Here is a 21,292-nt window from a genome sequence, read left to right as displayed (position 1 = left end):
TCATGCAATTTCAGTACCCCATTCTCGTTTTCTCCCCATACCCTTGATTCCATTAGCTTCGAGGGCCATGTCCAGCTCCTTCCTGAATGTATCGTACAAACTGGCCCCAACATCTTTCTGCGGGAGAGAATTCCACAGGTTCACAGGTTCTCTGAGTGAAGAAATTCTTCCTCATCTCAGTCCTGAATGGCTTACCCTTTTATTCTTCGACTGTGATCCCTAGTTCTGGGCTTCCCCAACATTGGGAACATTCTCTCCACATCTAGCCTGTCTAGTCCTATCAGGGTTTTATATGTTTCTATGAGATCCCCCCTCATTCTTCTAAATTCCAGTGAGTACAAGACTAGTCAATCCAGTCTTTATTTGTCAGCCCTGCCATCCCAGGAATCAGTCTGGTGAACATTCACTGGACTCCCTCAACAGCAAGAATGTCCTTCCTCAGACTAGGAGACCAAAGCTGCACACAATATTCAAGCTGTGGCCTCACCAAGGTCCTGTATAACTGCAGCAAGCCATCCCTACTCCTATACTCAAATCCTCTCGCTGTGACGGCCAGCACGCCATTAGCTTTCCTCACTGCCTGCTGCATCTGCATGCCAACCTTCAGCAACTGTTCCACAATTGACACCCAGGTCTCTTTGCACCTCACCTTTTCCTAATTTTGTCTTATCGTCTGCAGTAGATTACCCCTCAGTCTTTTATCATTTTCCACCTACTTTTAAAGTTCACTTCACTGTTCAGGTTGATCCATAAATTCTTTTGGCATCTGCTTTTCAATTTGTTGTACTCTCACAGTCAAACAGAACTGAAAGGGGGGCTCCAGTATCTTGTTAAGGGTAATCTTTTTAAATAACTGGCCTATCTAATATTGTTTGTTCGCAGGAGAAGTAACTCCCTAGGAAAGGGACTGATCACTTCACGGCTGAGAGCCTCCTTTTTTTTAACAACCTGCAGGAATATTGATTCGCTTTAAAAAATCTCTGTGTATGAGAGGCAACTCTTTAGCCAAAACTGCTTTGAAGAAACAGGGTCAAAAAATAGCTTGGAAAGTTGTTCACAGATCCATTACGTTAGAAGAACAGGTTAATAGGATCATTAAGAAGGCACACAGGGCACTTGCCTTTATCAATCGTGACATAGATTAGAAGAGCATGGATGTTAAAATGGAGCTGTACCAAACTTTGATTAAACCACAACTAGAGCACAGTGTGCAGTTTTGGTCACTGCACTGTAGGATGTGATTACACTGCAGATACACCAGGATGTTGCCTGGAATGGAACATTTTAGCTATGAAGGGAGCCTGGATAGGCTTGAGTCATTTTCTTTAAAGCAGGGAAGAACTGTGACGGGAGCTGATTGAGGTGTATAACGTTATGAGAGACATGGACAAGGGGGATAGGAAGCAGCTGTTCCCTTGGTTGCAGGGTCACTAACAAGGATGGAATAATTGTAAGGTGAAGAGCAGGAGGTTTAGAGGGGATTTGAGGAAAAACCTTTTCCCCTGGAGACTGGTGCAAGTCTGAAATGCACTGCCTGGGAGGGTAGTTGAGACAGGAGGCCTCGTAACATTGAAAAATTATTTGGATAAGCACTTGAAGTGGCATAACAGTGAAGGCTATGGGCCAAGTGTGGGAATGTGGGATTAGTGTAGATAGGTTGGTGCAGACTTAATGGACCAAAGGGCTTCTTCTGTGCTATATAGCTCTGAAAGTGATATGGCTCGATGGCAAATATTATGGAGGTGTCACAAGGTAACTGGAAAGTTCTATTCATTCTACATAATATAGGCAGACCCCAACTACAATTCTTTTAAAGCTGATTCCAGCATTCTTACTGATTCAGAATTACATCCTGTTCTCCTTTGGGTTAGAATTTCTTGTTATCAGTTTGACATTAGCGTTTTGCTAATTGAACTGTACCATCTGTTCTCTGATCACTGTTTAATCCGTTTTAGATCAACTCCTTTATGAATAATACATTATTTAATTAACAAAACTATGCTTACCCATTAACTTTAAGGATTTGAAAACCCAAGTGTTTGCCATCTTTCAAAGTGCAGGCTTGTTGTTCATCTCTATAGAAATTTGAAGACTTGTGAAGCTTCCTTGTGTCTGACTTCCCAGAACTGATGATTGCTCAAGGAGTAGCGAAGCCTATAACTATGCAGTTGCAGTGAGACTTCCTAAAAACTTACACCATGTTATACTGACATCCAACTATGACTTATCAATGACAAGCAAGCCTCCCAGTTGTAAAACTGGTTCTGAGTCCCAGCCCAGAGACCTGAGTACACCATCCAATCTCACACTGCAGGGATCTCACTGTCCTACTATAGGTTCTGATTTTTGGATGTTGTGATAATGTAAGACCTTCAAAGGAAGCCTTCTGGAGCCATTTCAAAGAAGAGTGGGTTTCTTTCCTTCCCAGTGTTCTCTAAATTTAAATCTTTGATCGTTACCAAAATGGTCTGGTTGTTAGCACCTTGCTATAAGTGAGAATCTGCTGCGTGCAAATTGGTTTCCTATGTTGTAGCAGTGAAACTGATTTATAAGTATGTTGTTGGCTGCAAAGAGCTTTGGGTTTCCAGATGGTCATAAAAAGTACTATGTTAATGCAAATCTTTCTGTATTTAAATCAGCATTTTACTGCTTCCTTTGATGTTGCTTTTTTCAGTTGCTGGACATGTGTTGAATTTTTGTAACTCTCTTAAATCTCCTTCAGTACCACTTTAGTTATTTCGAAATGAAATATTGCAGTTTCTTTTAAAAAAGCCACAAAATAACATGTTTATCAATCAAATTATCCATCAGTGTACATTTTTAAAAAAATCTGTCATTTGTCTTCATTTTCTCCATCAAATCTTATTCCAGGAAACTGATGACTGTGCTGAAAAACTATCTAGACATTTGTTGTGAAGGCAAGCAATGTGAACCAATTTTACGGACTTTGAAAGCCCTGGAGTATATCTTTAAATTCATTGTGAGATCTCGATCGTTATTTGCACAGTAAGTTCCAGATATTGATTTGCTTCCTCACTAATTGATCATTTTATCTCTTCATTACCGTTATTGGAAAAATAATGTCTAAAAGAGTGTATATTTTAAAAGGCATTCGTACTTTAATTTTAAAGGAAGAAGTGGAGTTTTGTAAAAGATTCATGAAGTTTAGAATTTAGTAAACACTTGCTTTATCAATTTGCCAAGACTATTGGTTGATCACCTACAGACTTGAAGAATTTGGATTGTGATATTCATACAGAGTTTCCAGCAATTCCCAGTGAATGCTGATGCCAAAGACAATAATAGTAAGAAGGGAGAGTATACTTATCCCCAGTAATGGATAATAAAGCTCATTTAAATAATGGATAATTATGTAGATGGAAGTGCTTCTTTCGTCCTCTCTACCTGAGGTAGCACTGATGTATTATAACAAAGAGCCAATTAGGCAAATGATTATACAGGGTACATAAAAGGAAATTTAACAAACTGTCTTTCCTTACACTGTAAAAGCTTCTCCTAGCTTATTCAGAGGCTCGTTCATAATGGCGATGGGTACATTTACTGTCCTTGACAGATATTTTTTCCAGCTTCCAGAGAGTCAGCTTCACTCATGTGGCTAAACTGCTGCTTCTGAGTCAGAAAGTCCTGAGTTCAAGACCTGTAACATGTCATCGAGGAATGACACTTCATTTCAGTACTGACAGAGCAGGGTAGTATCAGACATGCTGTCTTTCATCTGGCAACTATACTCACCATTTAAAGAGACAATTCTGCAGAGTGATTCATTAGTCATGAAAGTAGACTAGGATGTTTCTGAGAGCTCATATGAACGTGAACAATTTGTTAATGAAACTGATTTTAAAAAAAGAGAGTATTAACACAGCTATGATAATTATCACCAGGAGATCAATGTGACTGTGTTGTTGTCTCCCCAAATCCATGCTTCTTTTTCTTGAGTTTCGCGATTGAATTCCTCCAAATAGGAGCATGCCCCAACCCCTCATCAAAGTCACAGATGACATTTTTGTGTGACTGTGGTGAAGTATTCTTCTTTCTCCTTATCAATCTTTCAGCAGCCTTCTGTGGTGTTTGATTATGCTTGTCTGATCATAAATCCTTGCCCAGTGACTGAATGCTTCAGCTTGTGGGCGAAGATAATGAGTCAAGTGACTGATTCCTGACTCTTAGAGAGACAACTCTGGGGACAGATTGCACATGCTGCTCCTCACTCTGCCTTTTTGTGCCTTGAAACTTCTATGAAGTTCTAAGATATTTTAAATTATGTACATAAACAGTTTGAATTTAGACTATTTCTGCATTACTCCTAGATAAATAAGGTAGAACCTTCAATATCAATGAACACACTGGTCTCCTTAGAATCCCATGTGTATAATGGAAGAGGAAGTGCAGAGTTTTTTGGTATAATTAAGAAACAAAAAAAAGATTTAAGAGTGAAGTATTGGATATGAACATGTCCCCTTGTCGTAAGCTGTGAAGCGGTTGATCATATAAATGCGGGGATTAGACGAGCAAAGGCAGAATGGTTTTAATGGGTGATTTTAACTTCCATAGATTGAGAAATTGCTTAATATGAGAAGAGCAGTGAATTTTGAGAGTGTATTCAGGATAGTTTTCTGCAATGCTATTCCCCAGATTAAAAGAAAGGATGATCAAGTGAAATGTAATGATGAACGAAGAAGTCTTGGTGAACAATCCAACCATGAATAAACAGTTATCAACCAACAATCACATTATGTTCGAGTTCAATGTAATGTTTGAAAGGGTAAAACATGTAACAGTACCTAGGATCCTAGATATAAGTAAGACTAACTTCAGGGCAATACAGTGGAGCTTGTTTGAGGTAAGCTGGACCAATCTGTTTATGATTAAAATGACAGACAATTAGAGTCAGAGTCTTGGAGTGACACAACATGGAAGCAGACCCTTCCAACTAGCCTACATTGACAATGTTCCCAAATTAAACTAATCCCACTTGCTTGTATTTGGCCCATATCCCGCCAAACCTTTCCTTTTGATGTACTTATTCAAATGTCTTTTAAATATTTTACCTGCATCCACTACTTCCTCTGGCAGTTCATTCCACCCACTAACCACTCTCAGTGTAAAAAAAAATTGCCCCTCACATTTTTAAAAACTTTCTCCTCTCATCTTAAAAATATGCCCCTTAGTTTAGAATGCCCCCACCCTAGGGAAAAGACCCTTGATATTCAGCTTATCTATGCCTCTCATGATTGTATAAACCTCAATAAGGTCACCCCTCAACCTCCTATGCTCCATTTAGAAAGGTCCCAGCCTGTTCAGCCTATTTGAATAACTCAAACCCTCCATTCCTGGCACATTCTTGGTAAATCTTTTTTGAACCTGTCTAATTTAATAATATCCTCTTATAACTGGGCTACCAGAACTGCACACAATACTCCAGAAGAGGCCTCACCAATATCCTGTATAATCTCACCATGATGACCCAACTCCTATACTCAAAGGTCTGAGCAATGAAGGTAAGCATGCTAAATGTGTTCTTAACCACCCTGTCTACCTGTGACACAAATTTCAAACAATTGTGTACCTGAACCTCTAGGTCCTTCAGTTATACAATTAACAGTAGAACCTTAGGTAGTATTGTAGAAGTCCTGCCCTTGTTTGTTTTACCAAACTACAACACCTCGCATTTATTCAAATTAATCTGCTACTCCTCAGCCCATTGATCCAATTGATCAAGATCTCTTTGTAATCTTAGACAGCCTTCTTCACGGTCTGCTGTAACACCAATTTTAGTGTCATCCGCAAACTTACTAACCATGCCTCCTAATATTCTCATCCAAATCATTTATATAAATGGAAACAAAAGTGGACCCAAAACTGATGCCAGTGGAGCTCTCCTGCTAACAGGCTTCCAGTCTGAAAAACAACCCTCCACCACCATCCTCTGTCTTATCGGGAAGTGTTCAAAAATAACTTAATGTCAACAGAAGCATTTTATGCTCTGAGGTAAATGAGATCTTCTTGATGGAAGAAAAATGTCACCCACAGTCAACTGAAGAGGTAAGCAATGACGTACAACCAAAGGAAGAGGCAATTAGTAATGAAAAGAAAAGCATGGGGATTGATATCAAAATTACAACAGATAACAACAGCCTCAAAAAGAGAGGGAAAGAAAGTTTAAAAAAAAACAAATATTTTTACAATAATATTAAGAAAAATGAGATGATCTGGAACAATATGGATGCCTCAAAAACAGATAGCGGTGACGATACTAACATTAATAAAAAGTGGTAAACATTGAATAATTACTTCGTATCTTCATTTTGCAGCAGTGAGAAAGAAGAGCATGTTGGACATTGTATGGAAACTTGTGTTGGATCAGGGATGCCGATACATTGATATTAACAATTGCAAAATAATAGTAAAGAAGGAAATAATGACTGGATTCTTATAGGGGCCTGAGCAATATGGGCTATGGCAAGATTTGTTACAGAATCAGGCAAGAACCTAGTGTGGCCTATCTCACTGTATCTGTTATATATTTGCTGAGAGTGGTACAAGGCAGTAGTAAGAGTTACCAATAAAGGGGGAATTATAACTTGTTCAATGCTTTATTAATGGCCTGAATCACCTTATCAATATTTAGCTCCCCATCTTACCAAATGCAGGAAGCAAGCCAGACATTGTGATTTCTTGACATGGAGATCTGAATGGGTACTTGGTAACTTCAGCTCACAACTTGCTCCAAAGGACCCCCATTGTCACGAGCACCTGTTTCTCATGGCACGCTGCATGGGTGGGGGATACACACAGGCCATGCCCACGGACATTATCATCTGACATGTGCCAACCTCTGTGACTCCTTATGGCACAGTTACGATCCACATGTATCTACATTTGCTGCTGCTGCTGTGAGGGCATTGTAGGCTCAGGGACACTCACCCAACTCATGGACTGCACCAGGCTGCGTCTCTGTGCTCTTTGCTCACTGTCACAGTGAGCACACCTGGTTGCTTACAGCATTCCTGCCTTACTTTGCCCTTGAGCATTTTGACCCCCTCAGCCAGAGTACCAGCCTCGTATTACTGCTGTTTAGCACAGACTCAAAGGCAGGAAGATCGGTACAGTTGGTCTGAAACAATCAGTCAGCTGCTTGGGGTGGTCACTACAGAATCCTCTCCTCATAAGGGGTCAGGAACCAAATGTTAAGCCGCTTACCGCCTGTCTTAACTCTTTCAGCCCTGCTGTGAGCTGATTTCCTCCTGGAATAAGAGAGAAGCAGGTACTAAGGCAGATGAAAGTGACTGGCACAGCTATTACTTTTGGTGCAAGTGAGGAGGTGTCCTGAGTGAGTGAGCAGCACAGAGCTCATGCAGGTTATTGGAGTCGGTGTTTGGGATGGGTGACAGTGAGTGGGGAAGATGTTGTAAGCAATAATGACAGTGAAAGGGCATGAGCCTTGGTGGGAGGTGGGTGGAGGTGCAGTAGTAGAGATACACTGAGTATTAAGTATCGGTGAGAAGTCATTGGCATTTGTGCTGGCAAAGAAGAGAAGGTCATTGACTTTCTTCCTACAGTGCTGAGTTCTCCTGCAGGCAGCTGACCTAGGAGGCAACCTCAGATTACAATGGCATGGTCAAGTATCATGCCCTCAACTACTGGTCCTGGGGGAAGCACAAGTTCCATGTTGGCACCACCATGGCCAACAGGACCTCGAGGTCTCATGCCCACAAAGTGAGGTGCCAGATTCCCCCTGTCTTGGCCATATCCAGCATAAATCTCAGAAACTGTTGAGGGTAGGTACAGTTGTCCAGTTGCATCACAAGCTTTTAAATATGACGCTGGTGCAAGGGCTGTCAGACTTTCCACAGATATCTGGTGAGTGGCAAATTACTCTGGGAATGGCCTGTGATAAGATGAGGATGGAATTAGACCTGAGCATTGCCATAGGAGGTAGTTAATGAGGTACATATGGTGACAATTGTGCCAAAAAACTCAATGCAATTAGTACTTAGCCTAAAAAACATCCAATCCAACCCAAATGTATCAAAGAAGGACCAATTCTCAGGACCACGTGATTTCTATTCAGGGTTTTACAGGAAGTAGGTGATAAAATTGATGCTATCCTAAATATGACCTTCCCAAGTTATTTTCATATGGAATCTGTTCCAGATTGTAAAATGACACAGCCATTTTGTTATTTAAGAAAGTGAGAGAGGAAATCAGGGAATTATGGATAATATAAGCCAACATAAGATCATAGAATCATACAATTTTACAGTGCAGAATGAGACCATTCAACCCATTGTGTCTGCAACATCTGTTATTCAGAAATAATTAGACTGTATAACTAAGGATTAATTAATCAATTACTAAAGCATATCCCCTTGCTACCCCTCACTCCTTTTAAATTCCCCTTAAAATGGACCAATCTCTTCGTCATGACTTTCCTTCTGTGGCTCGTTTTGAGAAATATTAATTGATGATGATTTTGTTAAATTCCTTTGGATATTTTACTTTGTTAGGGATACAGTATAAATGCAAGTTCCTGTGTTGATTCAAAATCGACATCTATAGAAAGAATTTATATTGACAGAGCATCGTCTTTCCTCTTTGTTGGTATCTCATTTTTTGGAACTACAATCATTTGTCATGTGGGTAAACATGAAAAGGATAAGTGTGATGAATAACCAATTCAACTGCTCTGCTGTTGTTGGTTCAAAAAAGATGTTGGCTAGGACGCCAGCAGAACTCCTTGCACTTACTACAATAATGCTGTGGTATCATTAATTGCATTGCAACCGTAGGTTTTAGACCTTGGTTTAGCTTCTTTTCTGAAGGACAGAAAACAAATGTGGTTTGAATAATGCACTAATGGAAATTGCCTTGGATTAAGGCTGAGGAATGAAAAGACAAATTTGCATTAAGAGATGAACTTGCTAACTGATACAATCTCAAGAGATTGATGTCATTATATTCTTTCGTTGGAACGCCCTTCCGAATCAGTCTGCTTTGTTGCTTCCTTTGCTAGTTCCACAAAAGAATTAAGTGCAGCACTCTTCGTTTTTTATTGTGGCTTCATTATCTGTGTTAGACCCTTTGTTTTCCAATCAATAAGTAGCAATCTCATCCTGGAGTGAGAAAGTTGTGGTTTCATGTCTCCCTCTTCAGGGAGGACTTTGTTGTCAGAGGCTCCATCTTTCTGACTCAGTGTTATGTTTTTTTAAAATCTCCCCACCCCCGGCCTCATCCCACGTCCAACCCTCCCTCTCATCCCCATCTCCTTAATCTGACACAACCTGTCCATCTTCTCTCCTACCTATCCTCCCCATCCATCACACTGACCAATCCCCATCACTCCCTACCTGCAATCACCTATCAACATCCTACCTACCTTCCCCAGCACCTCCCCTCCTCTCTATTTATTTCCCAGCTCCCTTCACCCTCCACATTTCTGAAGGAGGGTCCTGACCCGAAACATCAACTTTCCTGCTCCTCTGATGTTGCCTGGCCTTCTGGAGTACTGCATCCAGTTCTCATCTCTCTGTATTAGGAAGGATATGATCCAGGTGGAGAGGGTTCAGAAAAGATTTACCAGGATGTTGCTGGGAATGGAGAGTTTGAGATATAAGGAGAGGCTGGTTAGGCTGGGACTTTTCTCACTGGAGCCCAGGAGGTTGACAGGTGAACTTCTAGCGATTTACAAAATAATGAGGAGTGTAGATAAGGAGAATGGCGGGTGTCTTTTCCCTAGTGTGGGGGATTTCAAGACTAGGCATCATATTATTAAGGTTAGAAGAGAAAGATTTAAAAAAGACATAAGGGGCAATTATTTTTTACACAGAGGGTGGTTCATGTGTGGAAAGAACTTCCAGAGAAAGTGGTGGATGGGGACACAATTACAACGTTTAAAAGACATTTGAATAAGTACATGTATAAGAAATGTTTGGACGGATATGGGCCAAGAATAGGCAGGTGGGACTAGTTTGGTTTGAATTATGTTCGGCATGGACTGCTGTATGGCTCTTTGACTCTAATTTCTTCAATCAACATCACTGAGTCAAGTTATTAGTTCATTTTTCTTACTGAAGATTTGTGGCCTATGATGTGCATAAATTAGCTGCTACATGGCCCCTAATCACCGTAATGACTGTCCAACAAATGCACTTTGTTAGCTGTAAAGCATTTTGGGATTTTCTGAAGTCTTGAGAGGAACTATATAAATACAAGTCATTCTTTTTGTTAAGGTTTATCTTGGAAATTGAAGTTATGTCACATTGTTACTAATGCAACACATCTGTCCAAAATAAATAACACGTAAAAAAACTAAATAATTGTGCGTCAGTCAGGGTAATATCATCAATGGGTTTATTGCTTAAGCTTGTGATACAACTTAAAATTAATTCTAACTTGGAATATGGCTTAACAGTTTCTTCTCCCCCTGTTATCAAACTTGTGAATGGACCTCTCAAATGTTAAGTTTGATTTCTCTCTCTCTCTCTGTCTCTCTGCACCTTCTCTGCAGCTGTAACACTGTATTCTGCACTCTGTTCTGGTACCCTGATGCACTTTGTATGGTATGATCTGCTTGTATAGCATGTGATACAGTACCTTTCATTGTAATCTCAGTACATGTGACAACAATAAAGCAATCAACAATTAAGTATAGGCATCAGTGACTCGTAAAACGCAAATTATGTCCAACAAACTTAAAATCTTTGTCAGGAAAGAACAAAAGTATACTGAAAGGAAATGCAATGGATGCTGTGTATGTGTGTTTTTAAATGTCCTCTAATAGTGTGTTGCATTGGAGATATTTCATTCAATGTAGAGGGCTGATAAAAATCAAAGAGGGCAAGAGTTTTGCAAGGTAGTTGGTTAAGAGATAGATTGCCTCTGTAAAATAGAATCTGTCATGTATTTTACACAGAAAGCTGCTAAATACTTGTGAAGGAAAACTTTAAAAGGCATGAGAAGAGAAATGATGGAAATGCAAGAAGTGTGAAAGAACTCCACAGAGGCTGGAATCCTGTTACCAAGCCACCTTTATTTACATGTGCACCGTATACTGGCTGTGTCCAGCCAGGTCTGAGTCAGTCCCTGAATTCAGGAGATTCTCTGAATCCCCTGCTTATATCTGTCAGCTAGGGCTCCCTAATTGGCCGTGGTGAACAACTGCAATCACAGATCACAGAGTCAATGGATCCATCTGGTTCCAATCACTTCACAGTGATAAACTCTTTTTGAAAACCGCACTGGCATGATAATGACCGTCAGTGCTACATTCCTCAATTTGATATCTAAACAAACATTTTCTTTTCCTCCCAACTGCAACAACCACATCGCTTTAGTTGCTTTTATTTTTTGTCAGTGGACTCAAGAAGTAAGATACTGCTTTAAACCAAGGAGACAGTGCAAACAGAAGCTAGAAAAGCTCAGGTTGTTTTCTCTGCAGCGCCAAAGGCTGAGTGGAGACTTGATAGAAGTCTATAAAATTATGAGACGCATAGATAGGGTTGCTGGTCAGAATCTTTCTCCCAGAGTTGAAATGTCTAATACGAGGGTGCATGCATTCAAGTTGCGAGGAGGAAAGTTCAAAGGAGAAGTGAGGGACAAGTTATTTACACAAAGAGTGGTAAGAGTTTGGAATGCGCTGCCAGAGGTGGTGAAGCAGATAAGACAGCGGTATTTAAGGAACTTTTAGATAAGCACATAAATATGCAAGGAATGGAGGGATTTGTGCCAAGGGCAGTCAGAAGAGATCAATTTAATTTGGTGTCATATTCGGCACAACATTGTGGGCCAAATGGCCCGTTCTTGTGCTATTCTATGTTCTATGAATCACATTATACGTTTTATGCAAGATTGTTCTTTTTTCCTGGAACAATGGGACCAAAATCAGAACGTGGGCAATTGCTTGACACGGTACAGCTGGAAAATCCACCTAAAAACATCGACAATCTCCATGTTTCTCTTCCCTGTGCAATTACCTAATAGTGTCCAGTAACAGCTCCAGTTAACCACTCACCTTCCCCTGCTAATTCCCTGGATGAGAGGAGAAAGGGAAAATCACCTTCAGAGCCTCTGATACAGGAAAATTCACAGGAAAATTGAAAGATTGAACATCGGTGTGCACACAACTTTGCGCTAGCATTAGAGAGTTGTAAGGGAGACAACTCATCACATCCTATGGTCCAGTTTGATGCTGTTTGGACTCCATTTCCCTAATTTCCTTCTGATCCTCAAAATTGATGTTGTGTTGCGTCAGTGTGTGTCAGTTTGGATGTGTGCGGGAAAATTTAAAGGACTGCGCACTTTTTTTAAACTCCACTTCCACATCTGTAAGAAAACTTCCAGCATCAAAGGGTTCAAAAGACATTTTGTCTTGGCCTATCAGGTGATGTTTTGCCGTTCTTGTATCTGAGAAGGTCGATGAAATCTGATGAGATTTTTCGGCAAGTTTGACTTTCCACGGTCTTGTGTCATTTTCGAAGGAGGTTAAATTAAAGTGAATTATAATTTAGGAAATCCATGTTCCTTCACTATCATCGATTAAAAACAATTCTGTTTGCAATAAATTGCTGATTTTTTTTTTCTTGTTAAGTATAAAAACCTGGCGAGTGTTTTCTTCTAGCCTCAGTTTACCAGACAGACAAATTGGGGAAAAAACCAGAAATTGCTGGAAAAGCTCAGCAGGTCTGAACTGAGGAAGGGTAACTGGAACCAAAATGTTAACTCTGATTTTTTATCCACAGATGCTGCCAGACATTTTCTGTTTTTGTTTCTGATTTACAGCATCCACAGTACTTTCAATTTTTAGATAAACTGGGGACACTGGATTGATTGACTTAAATTTTTTTCACAACGGTGATGGTTCCAGGAATAGTTGGGACTTGATTTCCAGTGCACTACCCTCAGTGAATTGTGATGGTCCACATTTCTTTCTTTTCATAGACTGGTAAAGATAATTGCAACTCTAAATGTAACTCTTCTGTTTCTTTGAAATTCAGAATATTAACTGAAACACTCTGTTCCACTTTGAATCCTCATTGTATTGAATTCAATACTCAGTGCATCATTTCCTAGTCAAGGTCACCCAGATCTTAACCCTGTAGAGGCTGTTACTGCTCTAAGTTTACAAAAACTTAACCCATTGCGTCACTTTACTGTTTCGTGTGTTTGATTCTCTTCCATCTTTTCAAACTTTGGGATCCTACTCTACGGATCTTGGTCTTGCACTTTGATTTACCGCTTTCGAAACAAAATATAATTCTGCTGATATAAACAGAAAATGGTCAAACTATTCAGCAGGTCTGCCTGTATCTATGGCGAAGAAAACAGTGTTATGTTTCGGGGTGGTGTGTCTCATCAGCAGTAGGAAGATTAGAAATGTATTAGATTTAAGGGGGAGATTGGAAAAAAGAACAAAAGGGAAGGTATGTGACATATTTCTTTGTTATAAAGGATTTCACTGATCGTTGAAACACTGATAATTGAAAATAACTTTTACAGTAAAAAAAGATAATTGTGATACATTTGGACATTTTTTGACTTTAATTAACAATCATTAAAGAAAAGCTCTGAAAAGTAAGAAGATCGAAGTCAAAAATCTTCAGAAACAACTAAGCTTTTAGGAAAAAAGTTTAATTAGCAATTCATCTCCGATATCCTTCCTGAAGAGGATTCAACATTTTAAAGAATGAAAGTAATTGCTGAGAGCCATGATTGTATTTAATGGCGGAGCAGGCTTGAGAGGTTTAACTACCTGCTCCTGTTCCTGATTCTTATCTAATTTAAAGCACTGAACTACTTGATCCTGAAAAAAAATAGGGAATTCCTGTAACAGCTTTCAAGTAGATCCTTCAAGTAAGAAAGATGACACAAGTTAAATAAGCAACACTGGAGAAAGACATTACACCTCCAAGCAGGTTTAAAATCATAGATCCTTCAGATGGTGAATTGAATTGGTCTATATAGAGCAGACAATTCATACAATATAGAAAAGATTCAAGATGACAAAAAAAAAGTACAAGTAACTGTTTCTTTACCTTGTGTGTTAGGTTGGAGATCATGTTTTAAAATGACATAACAAGCACTTTTAATACTGTTGTAAGAGTATTTGACAATTACTTTACATCAAGTACCAATTGTAATATGAGGAGAGCAGGATTTAATGGAAACATACAACTTTCTGGAGAACATATTGAAAACTTTATTAATTATTTTTGCGCATTGTCAGACTGTTGTGACCATGTCATTTCACATTTGGATCTGACTTGAGACAGAATTGGTGTTCGAATTTCTGATCTATTTATTTCTACATAAGTTACAATCAAAGTAAGATGTCAGATTGGAATGAGCTATTCAGATAGCGGTGAAATCTGAAATCAGAAATTCTAAAATAGCACAAGAGTGTGATGGGAACAGAAAGTTATACTTACTAAAGAAGTTTATCAGACTTCAGCAACTTTCTAAGATACAAGAATAGCAAAGCATCACAGGATAGACCAGGACACAACGTCTTTTTAACCCTTTGATGTTCAACGTTGTCTTGTAAATGTGGAGTTAAAAAATTGTGCACAAACAGAAATAATGTTCACCTTCATCATGCTAATAGAACTTCTGTTAGGAAGTGGGGTACTTCCAAAACAAAAGCTATACAAGTGTCAAAAACAATCATTGAACCATTGAATCAATCATGCCAATGTGCCGAAAGGAGTTAATGCTTTAAAGCAAGTATCTTGGAAAAAAGCCCAAGATTTAACTTCATTAGATTACGTAATTTGGTGATATACTTTGAAACATTGGAACATATGAACGAAACTTTCGTAAAAGTTGTTGATGATTAATCTACATGAGATGAGACAGAGATCATGCAGGTTAGTGGTCATCCAACTAATTTCAAGTTTAGTACTTAAGCAAGTGTTAATAGTTAATCTGAAAAATTCGTCTGTTCAGGAGAATGAAACTGCAACTTTCAGACAGAAAAATGTCTGTTACAGGCAGAACACTGTTGAAAAGGAAAGGAATGCTAAAAGACCTTTCAAAATAAAGGGAACGGAACTATATTATCAGAAAGTAAAACTTCTCACTTGTCAGCAGAAACACGTTGCACTCTGCAAATTCTACAGTATCTTGACGAACCGCAGTCAGCACAGTAGCCAAATACTAGTGATCACCGTAATTTTAATCCGGAAGAGAGTTACTTCAAAGCTCTCTGAAAATTTGTTTGCCGAACCAAAGAGAAAAAAATACACCATTTACACTTGTTTATGTTGGTGTCCAACAGCTCTTTACCAGTGAGAAACCAGAAGACACTACTAATCTAACAGGTTTGAAGGTATTATTCAATTCTTTCAAACTCTTCAAAACCGATCATCAGATATCCTTGCCACTACACCCACCAGGAGTTAGTAATAGACTCCTGTTGCAGCTAATTTAGCAGTTTGGTAGGAACATGACCAGAACAGCAACAGTATGGTTGATGATTGAATATGATAAAATGATAATCTTATCCAAAAAAGTACAAGCATGAATGGAAGGAGCACATACAAGGGTACTTTGTCACAATATCAAAAGGCAAAGCTTAATTGTCTTATAAATAATATGTTCTCTTGCAGAAATAGAGGAAACTAATGTTGCTCCAAGGGAAACAATCCATTCATATCAGAGGATGTTGTCAGCCAAAAGCATGTGGGCAATCAAAAGTCCACCAAGATTTCAGAATGGCAATGAACTGTACCTATACATTTTGTTTGCAAGCAGTAGACTTCTGCCCTAACAAAGTCTGAGAGACTTTGGAATGTGGGTGTAGGGATGTGTGGGAGATGGGGCAGTAAATCCACTTTACTTATTTGAAACAATATAAAGAATTTAAGAGTCAGGAAAAAAAAGAGCCTGGGGGGAGATTGCCTATAAAGCAGTTATTACCTGAAATTTAACTGATATCGTGAGAATGGTCCCATCCATTTGTTCTGCTGCTGTTCTGTGTTGTTAACAATGCTGAATGAGAATGTTTCAGTAGTAGTAATGGGAACTTGCTCTTGAGTTGAGCCTGATACCTCATAAGAGACCATCATGTAAAACAGATGGACTGCCACTCATTACTAAGTAAAATAAAACAGACCTTTTTACTGATTGTCAAGATTTTGCTGTCTTCTGTCTAAGATTCATGGGGGCATCCTTTCCCACTTGCTCTCAGTAGCTTAGATTAACACCACAAAAAGGAATGGTGGCAGCGAAACTACACAAGACATCCCAGGTAGTTCAAAAAGGTGACCATGTATGAAGGTGGAGAATTAAAATGACAGATGGTCAGAAACTTAGTGTCATGTTTGCAGACTGAATGATGAAGTCCCACAAAGCACACTTGATTTCCCCAATGGAGAGCAGATCACATTTTGGGCAACAAATGCATTGTGATAAATTGAAAGAAGACAATCCCATGGATACCAACCTCAGCTGGAACTTGCATTTAGGCTCTTCTTAGTTGTTGATTTGTCAATGAGTTGAGTCTTTAGGTTTACAATAAAAACAAGGTACATTGAGCTAAAGGGTAGAGGGAAAATACCTTAATATTCCAACCACACCTGCACCATTCACCTGATTGGGTTTAACATGCTATTGGCAGAAGGTACGGAAGTTCAAAACTAGAGGCATAATTTTAGGGTGAGTGGGGAAAGATTTAAGAAGGATCTGAAGGGCAACTTTTTCACAAAGAGGGTGGTGCGTATGTGGAATGAGCTGCCATAGGAAGTGGTAGATGCAGGTACAGTTACAATGTTTAAAAGACATTTGTGCAGGTACATGAATAGGAAAGGTTTAGAGGGATATGGGTCAAACACAAGCAAATGAAGCTAGTTTAGCCTGGGAAACTTGTTTGGCATGGACATGTTGGACTGAAGCTTCTGTTTATGTGTTGTGTGACTCTATGAATCTATGAATAAGTTCATTGCAACATCAGATCCTTGAGCTAGAGTTCCACTGAGACGAGTGAGCAGCCAATAATTAATACAAAAATATCTGTCTGTTAAAGTAAACATTATTGCACATAAAGATTGCCAAATCTTTGTCTTTTTGATAATTAGATCTTATTAAACAGCAGTTCTGATAGAAAAAAAACATGTTTGAGACCCTATCAATAAACAAAACCTTTCTCTTTGTTCTAGACTGTATGAAGAAAAGGAACAGGTTGAGTTCGAAGAATCACTGAAAAGACTATTTGAGTCCATCAATAACCTGATGAAGAGTCAGCAAGTGACTACAATCCTGTTGCAGGTCAGTTAGCTAATGTGCAAATGAAATTGGAAGTGTTGCATGTGTTGGTGGAAGTGAGTGCAAACAGTAGAAGTTAGGCTACCTTTGTGATGGGAAGAATAAAAGATGCATGCAATAAAGTCCCACTATTTGCATTCCTGGTTACTTGCCAGGTTAAATTCCTGTAAATGGTTGTAAATGGCGAACGTATTTTATAATAGTGGTCAATTAGATAGGTTCTAACCGTCCAATATCCAAAAGTGATAAATAGAGTATTAAAAGGTACAACACATAAAAACAAGTTTTTTAAGACAAGTAAAGATGTTTGATTGGAAAGGTTGTTTAATAAAGTAAGTATATAACCTTTGCCACACTTACTCCTATTATAATGGTCTCCGGCAGAGTGTGACAATTGCAACATTAAAGAATATCCACATGGAAACACAACAGGAAGCAAGACGACAAATGGTGCAAGTGCGGTGCACACTTTTCAATACAGGAAATACATGCCAGTACGCACAGACACCTACCACATCTTACACTTCAAACATTCATTTCAGTCCTTTATAATTTTTCTTCATTGCCTCCAAGTTTTCATTTTCTTTTCCCCACAAAAAACCATGGATAAGTAAACATCAAACACACATTGAGGAAAAGAGCATAAGTAATGTGTTGCAAGGATAAATGGATTTACGAGTCTTAGTATGAGGGGAGATTGACTATGTTGGGATTGTTTTCACTGGAGTTCAGATGAATGAGGGGGCATCTCATAGAGACTTATAAAATTCGAACAGGACTGGACAGGGTAGCTGCAGGGAGGATGTTCCCAAAGCTGGGGTGTATCCACAACCAGGGGTCACAGTATGACGATTTGGAGTAGACCATTTAGGATGAGATGAGGAGACATTTCTTCACCCAAAGAGTGGCAAGCCTGTGGAATTCATTACCACAGGAAGTAGTTGATGCCAAAACATTGAATGTATTCAAGAGGTGACTAGATATAGCATTTGGGGCAAATGGGATCAAAGGTTATGGGGAGAAAACAGAATTAGGCTATTGAGTTGGATGATCAGCCATGATCGTGAAGAATGATGGAGCAGGCTTGAAGGGCCGAATGGCCTCCTCCTGATCCTATTTTCTATGTTTCTATGACTAGATGGACTTTACTGAATGTATGTCCATACCAGTGATCATAAAATTACAGAAACAGCACAGAAGGAGACCATACAGCCTATAATGCCTGCACCAAAACTTGTAAAGAGCTGACCAGTTAATTCCACTTGCTTGATTTAGTTCATAATGCTGTAGATTTTTCTTTTTCAAAAACATATCAAAATCCCATTTTGAAAATTACCATTGAATCTACTTCCATCCCTACTCCTTCAGTATGGAATGTCTTTCGGCATAATGCAAAGTCTTTTCTGTTCTTCCACTAGTGCACTGTAGCTGATGGTTGGCAACTTCTGAACTTTTTCACAGGTTGAAAGCTTTCTTGAGAGATGTGTTCTCATGGCAAAATCCCTTCCAGCTAAGATGGCCCTATGTTTGAGGAGATTGTTTTTTCAAATTTACAAACATTCAGGATTTAGCTAGATGCGTCAATGCCATCACATATCAATCAATTGTCTCCCTTTCCTCCAAATTTTGATGTTAAACACGTACCATTCATAAGTAACATTAATATGGGGTTGAAAGAATGTCTTTAGAGTCTTTAAAATATCTCCTGTGTAGGTTTGCAGCTCCTAAGTGTGATTTAGGGTACAATTAGCCCCAGCATTGATAACAGGGTAATAAGTCTTATTTTTTCAGTTTTTTTATTTAAATCTGCAAATATTTCATAGTTTAACCACTGAGAATAGAAAATTATTTTTAAGTTCTGTCTCCCATTTCCTTTCATGTCCGGAGAGCAAGGAGTGGAAAACTCACAGCTGTTGTGACTCATCCAGTATTTCAAAGTTGCAGACTCCAATTTTAGATATAGTAGGAACTGCAGATGCTGGAGAATCCGAGACAACAAGGTGCAGGGCTGGATGAACACAGCAGGCCAAGCAGCATCATAGGAGCAGAGAGGCTGACGTTTCGGGCCTAGACCCTTCATCAGAAAAGAGGGAGGGGAAGGGGGTTTTGAAATAAATAGGGAGAGAGTGGGAGGCGGATAGAAGAGGGATAGAGGAGAGGATAGGTGGAGAGGAAACAAACAGGTCGAAGAGGCGGGGATGGAGCCAGTAAAGGTGAGTGTAGGTAGGGAGTTAGGAAGGGGATAGGTCAGTCCAGGGAGGACGGACAGGTCAAGGGGGCGGGATGAGGTTGGTCGGTAGGAGATGGAGGTGCGGCTTGAGGTGGGAGGAGGGGATAGGTGGGAGGAAGAACAGGTTAGGGAGGCAGGGACGAGCTGGACTGGTTTTGGGATGCGGTAGGGGGAGGGGAGATTTTGAAACTTGTGAAATCCACATTGATACCATTGGGCTGCAGGGTTCCCAAGCGGAATATGAGTTGCTGTTCCTGCAACCTTCGGGTGGCATCGTTGTGGCACTGCAGGAGGCCCAGGATGGACATGTCGTCTGAGGAATGGGAGGGGGAGTTGAAATGGTTCGCGACTGGGAGGTGCAGTTGTTTGTTGCGAACCGAGCGTAGGTGTTCTGCAAAGTGGTCCCCGAGTCTCCGCTTGGTTTCCCCGATGTAGAGGAAGCCACACCGGGTACAGCGGATGCAGTATACGACATTGGCAGATGTGCAGGTGAACATCTGCTTGATGTGGAAAGTCTTCTTGGGGCCTGGGATGGGGGTGAGGGAGGAGGTATGGGGGCAGGTGTAGCACTTCCTGCGGTTGCAGGGAAAAGTGCCGGGTGTGGTGGAGCTGGAGGGGAGTGTGGAGCGGACAAGGGAGTCACGGAGAGAGTTGTCCCTCCGGAAAGCAGATAAGGGTGGGGAGGGAAAGATGTCTTTGGTGGTGGGGTCGGATTGCAGATGGCGGAAGTGTCGGAGGATGATGCGTTGGATCCGGAGGTTGGTGGGGTGGTACGTGAGGACGAGGGGGATTCTTTTTTGGTTTTTATTGCGTGGACGGGGTGTGAGGGATGAGGTGCGGGAGATGTGGGAGACACGGTTGAGGGCGTTCTCGACCACCGAGGAGGGGAAGTTACGGTCCTTGAAAAACGAGGACAACTGAGATGTGCGGGAGTGGAATGCCTCATCCTGGGAGCAGATGCGGCGGAGGCGAAGGAATTGGGAATAGGGGATAGCATTTTTGCAGGAAGGTGGGTGGGAGGAGGAGTATTCTAGGTAGCTGTGGGAGTCGGTGGGCTTGAAATGAATATCGGTTTCTCGGTGGTTGCCCGATATGGAGACAGAGAGGTCCAGGAAGGGGAGAGAGGTGTTAGAGATGGTCCAGGTAAACTTAAGGTTGGGGTGGAAGGTGTTAGTGAAGTGTATGAACTGTTCGAGCTCCTCGTGGGAGCACGAGGCGGCACCGATACAGTCATCAATGTAACGGAGGAAGAGGTGGGGTTTAGGGCCGGTGTAGGTACGGAAGAGGGATTGTTCCACGTAACCTACAAAGAGGCAGGCGTAGCTTGGGCCCATGCGGGTACCCATGGCTACCCCCTTTGTCTGTAGGAAGTGGGAGGAATTGAAAGAGAAGTTGTTGAGTGTGAGGACGAGTTCGGCTAAGCGGATGAGGGTGTCAGTGGAGGGGGACTGGTCGGGCCTGCGGGACAGGAAGAAGCGGAGGGCCTTAAGGCCATCTGCATGGGGAATGCAGGTGCAGAGGGACTGGACGTCCATGGTAAAGATGAGGTGTTGGGGACCGGGGAATTGGAAGTTCTGGAGGAGGTGGAGGGCGTGGGTGGTGTCACGGACATAGGTAGGGAGTTCCTGGACCAAGGGGGAGAAAATGGAGTCTAGATAGTTGGAGATCAGTTCGGTGGGGCAGGACCAGGCGGAGACAATGGGTCGACCAGGGCATTCAGGTTTGTGGATTTTGGGAAGGAGATAGAAGCGGGCAGTGCGAGGTTGGGGAACGATGAGGTTGGAG

The 21,292-nt window shown here is 40.7% G+C and overlaps 1 protein-coding gene across 1 annotated transcript in view; it reads left to right on the top strand.

Moving 5' to 3' along the window:
- Window positions 1-21,292, top strand: part of LOC109937103 (dedicator of cytokinesis protein 2-like) — a 587,118-nt gene that overhangs the window by 183,473 nt on the left and 382,353 nt on the right. Inside the window, exons 22-23 of the mRNA XM_048603933.1 lie at window positions 2,872-3,006; window positions 17,172-17,284. Coding sequence (XP_048459890.1) covers window positions 2,872-3,006; window positions 17,172-17,284 — 248 coding nt within the window. The remainder of the gene's footprint in view (window positions 1-2,871; window positions 3,007-17,171; window positions 17,285-21,292) is intronic.

This window comes from Rhincodon typus, chromosome 12 (assembly GCF_021869965.1).
Source record: "Rhincodon typus isolate 14 chromosome 12, sRhiTyp1.1, whole genome shotgun sequence".
NCBI classification, from domain to species: Eukaryota; Metazoa; Chordata; class Chondrichthyes; order Orectolobiformes; family Rhincodontidae; genus Rhincodon; species Rhincodon typus.
This window is presented reverse-complemented; position numbering and strand designations above follow the sequence as displayed.